Source organism: Muscardinus avellanarius, assembly GCF_963383645.1.
Source record: "Muscardinus avellanarius genome assembly, chromosome: 11".
Taxonomy (NCBI): domain Eukaryota; kingdom Metazoa; phylum Chordata; class Mammalia; order Rodentia; family Gliridae; genus Muscardinus; species Muscardinus avellanarius.
Genome location: NC_137797.1, coordinates 13,178,217 through 13,188,316, shown reverse-complemented (window position 1 = coordinate 13,188,316; position 10,100 = coordinate 13,178,217). Strand labels below are relative to the sequence as shown.

Sequence of the window (10,100 nt, the reverse complement as noted above, 5' to 3'; positions counted from 1 at the left end):
CATGTCAGTTTTTATCTTGTCTCCATGTTGTCAGTCCTGTTGGCATTTCAGAAATTCTCATTAATTTTGGAAGTTTCTCTTTTTATCCAGGAAGTATTTATATACTTCCCCAAATGACAACTAATCCAATTAAGCCTAGCATACTGGCTGCAATTCCAAGCCCGCTATATTTACAAAAGAATGAGGAGGTGACAAGACACTGTTTCTGGCGCCTTCCAGCCGACCCTGGGATCCTACGAATCGCTACCCGGAAGGTTGCTTCTCCAGTGATTTCGCGTTACAGGAGGGTTTTCCTTCTTTGTTTCTCAGACCTGGTCCTGTAGACGGGAAGGAGCCTGGACACAGTGACACATTTTCAAAGGCCCTGCAGGACCACCATGGCTTATGATGACTCCATGAAGAAAGAAGGTATGGCCCCTTAATCTGAGAAGCATTCCAAAGGGGGTGTCCTCTTCAATCCTTGCAGCCCATGGATATAGAGACCAGGACTGGGCACCACAGCCTGGACTCCCAGTGACGGTCCAGAGCACTGTTACATGACATTCAGCCTCCACGTCATCCCCACACTGGGCCCATGGAAATGAAAACCAGGACAGGGGTTCCAACATGAGAATCTGAAATAGGAGTCTCAGAGTATTGGGGCGATCCCAAGCGGCACTCTTGGTCCTTGCCAGCTCCAGTGTGCAGGAGTCTGGGGATAGGAATCACATGTTGGACTCCCACAGAGCAGCAGCACCTGAATCCTTACTCTGTCCAGCTTACCTCTGCAAGTCTATGTCTACCTGCCAGACCACAGCTAAGAAACCATGCCTGAGGATGCACTTTGGGCCTTTGCATAGTGTGGAAACATTGTCTTCAGGTTTGATTCTTGTATTTGCAGCCAGGTCTTGAAGAAATATTCCTGTCCCTCTGGGCCTAGGCCTGTCTTTCAGTGGACTTACTGAGACATAATTTCAGTTTGGAAATAGAGGGACTGTTAACATTTGTTTGCTACTTAACTTGACTTTCTCATTCCTTTGCCAAATGAAACTTGCTTCTCAGATTGCTTTGATGGTGATCACAGCTTTGAGGATATAGGACTTGCAGCTGGTCGAAGCCAACGAGAAAAGAAACGTTCTTACAAAGATTTCTTAAGGGAAGAGGAAGAAATCGCTGCTCAGGTCAGAAATTCTTCCAAGAAGAAGTTTAAGGTGAGTTCTAAACATTTGAATTCAGGAAGTCTTAAACTTACCATATTCCCTACTATTTAAAGATGAAATGTCTTTTTAAAACTTTAGAAAAGAAAAATGAACATTGTTCACATTCATTCTTATTATTTTCTGTGCTTTACTTTGTTTTCCAAAGTCAAAAGCCGTCAAAGAACAAGAGTGGTTCCAAACTCCTTTACCTCGTCGTCTTATCATTGGCCCGTTCTTCCTGTTTAATTGCAGGAGAGTGAGCTTTACTTCTTGGGAACGGACACGCACAAGAAGAAGAGGAAGCACTCCTCTGACGATTACTACTATGGAGGTGAGGGTGGGAAAGGGCAGCAGGTGGGTAAGCGCATCACTGGTCTTGGAATCGGGGTAGGGGGAGAGGATCCAGATGTTGCTGACTCAGTGGCCTATTTAACAGGACAGTGGTTCTTGTTCTGAGTGCCGATAAACCAGTGTGAAGGAGGAGAGAGGTGGAGGGCTGGTATTTTGGAGGATTCAGCATAGAAGAACAGTCTTCATTTGTGATACACCAGGTACCAGGTTCCTTCTCCCCCCAATCATCCACTTATCTTATGCCATTGTTCTCTAGAATCCCTTTTGCCAAATGTAGTCCTTGGGCCCTCTGGCCTGCGTCCGTGGGTCAGTTCTCAACCAGTGTATATATCCACTCACAAAACCAGTTTTCTTAGCTATGTTATTCACATTCGCTGACAAGACTAACCTTTTACCAGAGTGAGTTTGTCCTGAATACAGAAACAAATGATACTCCAAAGCCGGGTGTAATGGCGCATGCCTGTAAGTCCAGTACTTGGGAGGCTGAGACAGGTGGTTTGCAAGCTTGAGGCTAGCCTCAGCAATTTACCAAGACCCTGCCTCAAAATAAGGGTATGTAGCTCATGCCCTGGGGGATGTAGCTCAGTGGTAGAATGCCCCTGGGTTCCATCCCCAAGAACACCACTAAAAACAAAGGAGCTGCATCTGCAGTCTAACGACAACCTCCCTCAGTCCCACAGCTGTAGTCTGTTCTCGGGGTATGTGCTCTTGGGTTGCTTGTGAAGACTCAGTGAAGAGAAACAACAGTGGTAGGAATGGTCTGGAGGGTCAGAGGCAGGCTCTACAGAGCAGGAAGCACAGAGCATCACCTCTGAGAATTAGAAACCAGAGGGTCCCCAAATCACGCCCCTTAGCAGCTTCCTTCTGTTAGTTGGGTGTTTGGGGTGAGAGGAAACTTGCTAGAAGTTCTCTCTGTCCTCTTGACAGTCCTTCTCTTGATTATTTCTAGACATTTCGTCTTTGGAATCGCCACAAAAGAAAAAGAAAAGGCTCAGCCCTACGTCTGCTGATACAGCTATGGACCTGCTGAAAGCCATCACTTCCCCGCTGGCACCAGGCTCCAAACCCTCCAGAAAGGCAGGGGAGAAGTCCTCTAGCTCCTCGAGCCACTCGGAGAGTAAGAAGGAGCACCACAAGAAGAAAGGAGGTGGCAGCGGCGGGGAGCCCACCCTGGAGGACAGCAGCGCCCACAAGTCCAAAAAGATGAAGCCGCTCTACGTGAACACAGAGACACTGACCCTGCGTGAGCCTGATGGCCTAAAGATGAAACTTATTCTCTCACCAAAGGAGAAGGGAAGTAGCTCTGTAGATGAGGAATCTTTTCAGTACCCCTCTCAACAAGCGACTGTGAAAAAGTCCTCTAAGAAATCAGCTCGGGATGAGCAAGGTGCTTTACTCCTAGGACACGAGTTACAGAGCTTTCTGAAAACAGCCAGGAAGAAGCACAGGTCGTCCTCAGACCCTCACTCGTCTCCTGGCCCTGAAGGCTGTGGCTCCGACGCCTCCCAGTTCCCAGAACCCCACAGTGCTAACCTTGATCTTTCAGGGCTAGACCCTATTCTGGGGGAATCGGACTCATCCTCTGGTGGGGAGCTGGAGGCAGGCGAGTTAGTGATCGATGACTCTTACCGGGAAGTCAAGAAGAAAAAGAAGTCAAAGAAGAGCAAAAAGAAGAAGGACAAGGAGAAGCACAAGGAGAAGAGGCACTCCAAGTCCAGGAGAAGTTCTGGCCTTGCTGTTGCTGCTGCTGCTGCTGCCACTACTGCTGCTGCTGCTTCTGCAGTGGGAGAGGTCACCATGTCACCTGGGCCTCCACCCAGCGTCCCGTATGCTGGAGCCGCTGCCCCTACCCCACCGCTGCCTGGCATCCACACAGATGGGCATGGGGAGAAAAAGAAGAAAAAGGAAGAGAAGGACAGAGAGAGAGAGAGAGAAAGAGGAGACAAGGTAAAATGTTTTTCAAGGTAGGGGTGGGGGGCGCGGAGTACAGGAAACAGAATCTTCCTGATTAATAGGTGGACTTGGAGTTAAGCCAGTGTAGTTGGGAAGTTAGAGGACCAGATCTTGTGGAATGATTTTTAAAATGTAAAATATTAACAGGGGCCAACTCTGGTACAAAAAGAAAAGCAATCTTAATTATTCATATTCTTTTCTTTTTTTTTTTTTTTTTTTTTTTTTTTTTTTTTTTTTTTTGCAGTATTGGGAATGGAACCTAGGGGCATTCTGCCTCCAAGCTATAGCCCAGCCCTAATTTTTTTAATTCTTTTATTTTGAAACAGGGTCTCACTGAGTTGCAAAGGACCTCACTAAGTAGCTGAGGCTGGCCGAGAACTGTGATCCTCCTGTCTCAGCCTCCTGAATGCTGGGATTACAAGCGTGCACCACCATGCCCAGCTGTGTTTCTTCTTAGTTACTCTCCAGGCCAGGCGTGATGGTGCACGTCTATAATCTCAGTCTTGGAAGGCTGAGACCAGAGGATCTCAGGTTCATTTCGGAAAAATAGAGTTCCAAAGTTAATAGAAAAAAGACAAGTGAACTTAACAGAATAAGCTAAAAGCTTTCCACTGACTGGTATGGGCCACTCTGTGATATCCTCTTTGGTGTCAAATGTGTTCTTTGACGTGTGTGTGTGTGTGTTAGTGAGGACTAAACCCAGGACCATTCTACCTCCAAGCTACCTCCCCAACCCTATTTTATTCTTTCTTTTGAAACAGAGTCTCCAAGCTAAACTCCCAGCCCAATTTTATTTATTTGGAAACAGGGTCTCACTAGATTGATGGAAGTCTCACCTCTTACTGAGGCTGTCCTCAAACCTTCGACCCTCCTCCCAAGTACTGGGATTATGAGTGTGTGCCAGCATACCTGACTCAATAATTTTCAAGCCTTTGTTCCTCATTACCATTGCCCTCTCTTCTGCCTTGTCCCTCCTCCCGCACACGTCATCCCTCCCTATATTTAATGTAATGAGTGGCTTCCCTTCCATTCCCCCATGCAGTCAGTCTGACACATTGACGTCAGAATGATCGTATGCACCACTCCACAATGATGACAGCCCTCCCTTGGGCCTTTATGTTAGACTCAGCTACAAGAGGACCAGGCACAGGTCTGTTTTGCTCTGCACCCTATCTCTAGTGCTTGACCATCTTCTGGCCTATTGTAAATAGTAAATACTTGTTTTGGGTACTGGGGATTGAACCCAAGAGCATTCTACCTCCTAGCTACATCATTGCCCCTTTTTACTTTAAAACAGGCTTTCAATAAATCCTTGAGGGTCTCCCCCTGAGTTGCTGAGGCTGGCCTTGAACAGTAAATACTTGTTGAATGAATAATTATGAAAGTCCAGACCTTGGCCAACATTCCTGGTTGTGTAGACTTAGCCCTAAACCTGCCTTTTCAGCTTTACCTCTTATCAGTTTACTTTACTACGCTGGTTTCTCCTACATTCTCACTCCCTTTCTTCTGCTCATTTTTGCAGTGATTCCTCACATACCCAAGCTCTGCCTTTCCTTAAGTCTTCCCACATGCTCCCCCTCTACCCAAACCCATGTCAGAATCGGCTCCTATGCTCCACAGCACCTCACCAACTGTCGTCTCGCACTTGCTTTCTTCCTTATATTCGAGTTGAGTTTCTATGTATTCTTCTCTCCTGTTAAGACGCTGAGCTCCTGAATGATAGGTCTGTTTTAGGCAGCTTTGTATTGCTTGAATTCATCAGTGTCCATGATAAGTGCTTTATAAGGTTTTTTTGTTGTTGGTTTTTGTTTTTGTTTTTGCAGTCCTGGGGATGGAACCCAGGGGCATTCTACCTCCGAGCTATACTCCCAGCCCCTATTTTTAATTTATTTATTATTATTATTATTATTATTATTTGTGTGTGTGTGTGTGTGTGTGTGTGTGTGTGTGTGTGTGTGTGTGTGGTACTGGGGATGGAACCCAGGGGCCTTCTACCTCTGGGCTACACTCCCAGACCTATTTTATATTTTATTTGGAAATAGGGTCTCTTAAGCCAACTGAGGCTGGCTTCAAACCTACATGATCCTCCTGTCTCAACCTCCCAAGCGCGGGGATTACAAGCGTGCGCCACCACGCCCGGCTATTTTTTATTCTTTATTTTGAAACAGGGTCTCACTGAGTTGCAGAGGGCCTCACTAAGTAGCCAAGGCTGTCGGTGAACCACGATCCTCCTGTCTCAGCCTCCCAAATGCTGGGATTAGAAGCGTGTGCCACCACGCCCAGCAAGCACTTTGTAAGTTTATGCAAAGTGAATAAATGTATGAATGAAAGCATAATATTAAAAAGGCAAGTTGTAGAGAATGTTATATGTCAAAGTAAAGGGCTTGGCAATGGGTGCTTTATGGTTTGTGAGCAAGGTTGTGATATTTTCTAAATGATAATTTTAAAATAAACTGATAGCAGACCAGGCATGGTGGTTCACGCTTGTAATCCCAGCACTTGGGAGGCTGAGACAGGAGGATCGCACAGGTTCAAAGTCAGCCTCAGCTACTTAGTGAGGCTCTCAGCAACTTAGACTCTGTTTCCAAATAAAGTATAAAAAAGGCCTGGGAGTATACTCTGGAGGTAGAAAAGCTCCTGGGTTCTACCCCCAATACCAAACACACACAAAAAAAATGATAGCCGGGCGTGGTGGCGCATGCTTTTAATCCCAGTGCTTGGGAGGCTGAGACAGGAAGATCGCACAGATTTGAAGCTAGCCTCAGCTACTTAGAGGTTGTAGTGAAAATCAGCTGAGATAGCCATGCGTACACGCTCTGACCTCTTCCCATGCACTTCTGAGACTCTTTTTTTTTTTTCTCTTTTTTTCTTTTTTTCTTTTTGCGGGTCTGGAGATGGAACCTCCGAGCTATACCCCCTGCCCTATTTTTATTCTTTGTTTGAAACTGGGTCTCACTAAGTAGCTGAGGCTGTCTGCAAACCGCGATCCTCTGGTCTCAGCCTCCCGAATACTGGGATTACAAGCGTGCGCCCCCACGCCCGGCTGTACTCTATTATTCTTTCAGCACAGATTTGTTCTGCACTTAAATGGTGCCAGACACTTGCCAGGTGCCAAGAGTGGTACAGAAAGGAATAAGAGAAAGTGCCTGCTGTCAAGGAGCATTGAGAGGCTGGGAAGTATTTTCAGGGCATCAGACTGCAGCAGAGGCATGCACAGTGCTGGGAAGACAAGGGACCTGGGGCAACAGGTTTCCTGAAAGAGGTGTTATCAGAAGCAAATCTTACAGCCACAAAGGAATTATCAGGTAGGAAAGAGGATCGAGCACTTGAGTCAGCAGATGGGAAATAACATGTGAAGATGCTAAGACATGAGAGGGCATACAATGTTCAGAGAACCCCAAGAAGTAGGTGGCCTGAGGGGAAGCCAGCAGAAGGTTGAAAGTGGCTACGTAGAAGGAAAGAAGGAGCCGAGCATGGTGGTGCACACTTGTAATCCCAAATAAAACATAAAATATGACATACATATATAATATAATATAAAATATAAAATAGGTTGTGGCATAGCCCAGAGGTAGAGGTTCCTGGGTTCCATTCCCAAGACCACAAAATAAATAAACAAACAAACTTATAAAGCATTAAGAAGTTACTTTTTTGTGTGTGGTACTAGGGACAGAACCCAGGGGCATTCTACCTCCAAGCTACACCCCCAGCCCTATTTTATATTCTATATTTTGAAACAGGGTCTCATTGAGTTGCAGTGGGCCTCACTAAGCTGAGGCTGTTTGGGAACCCTGATCCCTTATCTCAGCCTCCCAAAAGTTGGGATTACATGCCACCACACCTGGCTAGGAAGTTACTTTTTAATACATCTTGAGCCAGAGTGGTGGCACATGTTTATAATCCCAGTACTTGGGAGACTGAGACTGGGATTACAGGTTCGAAGCCAGCTTCAGCTACTTAGGCCCTCTGCAACTTAGTGAGACCCTGTTTCACAATAAAGGAGAAAAAATAGGGCTGAGAGTATATCTTGGAGGTAGAATGAATGTTCCTGGGTTCAATCTCCAGTTCTGCAAAAAAAAAAAAAAACAACAACAACAATAAAACATCTTGATATTGTAACATGCTTCATCAAAATTTGTTTATGGCATTAGGGATTGAACCAAGAGGCATCCTACCTCTGAGCTGAGCTACACTACTCCCATCCTTTTTTTTTTTTTTTTGGGAAATAGGGTTTCACTAAGTTGCAGAGGGCTTCTTGCTTAGGCTGGCCATGAGCCTGTGGTCCTCTTGTCTCAGTCTCCCAAGCACTGGGAAAACAAGCATTCCCACCATGCCCAGCCCTCATCAGTTATATTTTTTGGTACTGGGAATTGAACCCAGAAGCATTTTACATCCAAGCTAAACCCTCAGCCTTACTTTATTTTTATTTTTGAAATGGTCACCCTGGGTTGGTGAGAGTCTTGCTACTTGCTGAGGCTGTCTTTGACCCTGTGATCCTCCTGTCTCAGCCTCCCAAAATACTGGGATTATAAACCTGTGCCACTACCAACAGCTTTCAACAAACATTTAAAAAGAGATTCTGTCTGTAAAATTGTATCAAGAACCAAACTGTGAGTAGGCTTGTTGCAAATAATTTGCTACTAATAATAAAGTATCTGAGCTGGGTGTGGTGCCCAGGACTATAGTCCTAGTACTTGGAAGGCAGACAGGAGGCTCTCAGGTTACAGGCTTTAACAATTTAGCAAAACACCCAGCTTCAAAGTAAAAAGGGTGGGGGTATACCTTGGAGATAGAATGCTTCTGGTTAATTTCCCAGTGTAAATAAGTGAGTATCCAAGTTATCAAAATGTTAACATGTGTTAAGACACAGTCCATGTATTCCTACTGGGATTGCTGTGCCTTTTTTTTTTTTTTCTTTTTTTTTTTTTTTTCTTTCATGAGAAAGTCTAGGGTGGAATCATTGGCCTTGCATTTGGGAGTCTAGAAATGTGTTACATGTGTAGATCTCATATACTATTTGTGTATTTCTGTCTGTGCTCTGAAAAGCTTTTAACCCTTCAGTATGTATGTATGTGTGTATGTATGTATTAGTTACTGGAGATCGTACCCAGAGGCATTCTACCTCTGAGCTACACCTCCAGCCCTATTTTATTTTTTATTTTTGAAACAGGGTCTCACTAAGTTGCAGAGGGCCTTTTGCTGAGACTGGCCACGAACCTGTGATCCTCCTATCTCAGCCTCCCAGGTACCCAGCTTTTGCCCTTCACCTTGAAATCTGGACTTTAAGTCCATAGACTAAAGGTGTGTTTTACATTGTGGTCAGGTGCTAAGGTCAGCACATAATGTGCTTATTGTTATGTAGTAAATTTCCTTTGAAAATCCCTTGAGGAGTCTCCATGTTGAAGGTTGGCAGACCCTCAGTCCAACAGAATATCAGTACAGTGTAACTAGAGTTTTCCCTCTTTGGTACCATGCAGTGTCATTGGCATATGTTCAGGCGCCACAATATTGATTTTTAAGAAAACTGTCTTAAGAGCCGGGCGTGGTGGTGCACTCTTGTAATCCCAGCATTTGGGAGGCTGAGACAGGAGGATCGTGGTTCGCGGACAGCCTCAGCCTACTTAGTGAGGCCCTCTGCAATTCAATGAGACCCTGTTTCAAAATAAGGAATAAAAAATAGCTGGGTGTGGTGGTGCACACTTGTAATCCCCGCACTTGGGAGGCAGAGACAGGAGGATTGCGCAGGTTTAAGAGACCCTGTTTCAAAATAAAAATATAAAAAATAGGTCTGGGAATGTAGCCCGGAGGTAAAAGGGCTTCCAGGAACCCCAGTACCACCAAAAAAAAAAAAAAAAAGAATACAAAATAGGGCAGGGGTGTAGTTTGCCCTTGGATTCCATCTCCAGATCCGCAAAAAGAAAAAGAAAAGAAAACTGTCTTAGCTACAAACATCAGAATCCCACTTGGGTAGTGAGTTGTACACACTGAGAGACTACCCAGGAAAAGCAGATTTATAAATTTAAATCCCATCTCACTCCAAGATCCATGTTCTTCGAGTAGAATGAACAAAAGTGGAATCGCCCAGACTCTTAGTCCATCCTCCCCAACCCTACCCGCTCTCCCTCTCCTTTTCTCCCCTCTTCACATACACAAATGGCCAAATAAACTTACATGAACTCTCTGCATGTGTGATCCCACTTCATTGCTCTGGGGGATTTTTTTGTTTTGTTTTGTGTTTTGTACTGGGGATTGAAACCCCAGGGGCATTCTACCTCCGAGCTATATACCCCCATCCCCATTTTATTTTTTTACTGCGTCTCACTAAGTTGCTGAAGTTGGCCTTGAATCTTTCAATCCTGTCTCAACCTCCCAAGTACTGGAATTACAGTCATGTACTCCCATACTTGACTCTATTATATTTTCTTGGGCCCAATTAAAGGAGATTTGAAAGGAAGGACCCATAGTTAGAACACTTAAAACATTTTGGAATATAAAGCTCTAAGAGCCAGGCGTGGTGGTGCATACTTGTAACCCCAGTACTTGGGAGGCTAAGATAGGAGGATCATGCAGGTTCGAAACCAGCCTCAACTTCTTAGTGAGGCTGACAGCAACTTAGTG

General features: G+C 45.1%; 1 protein-coding gene across 1 annotated transcript in view; it reads left to right on the top strand.

The window, feature by feature from the left end:
• Window positions 1-377: 377 nt before the first annotated feature.
• HMGXB4 (HMG-box containing 4) overlaps window positions 378-10,100 on the top strand; it is a gene marked incomplete at both ends in the record, with an annotated part of 28,983 nt that continues 19,260 nt past the window's right edge. The window contains 4 exons of the mRNA XM_080705298.1: window positions 378-408; window positions 1,042-1,190; window positions 1,431-1,509; window positions 2,479-3,476. Coding sequence (XP_080561424.1) covers window positions 378-408; window positions 1,042-1,190; window positions 1,431-1,509; window positions 2,479-3,476 — 1,257 coding nt within the window. The remainder of the gene's footprint in view (window positions 409-1,041; window positions 1,191-1,430; window positions 1,510-2,478; window positions 3,477-10,100) is intronic.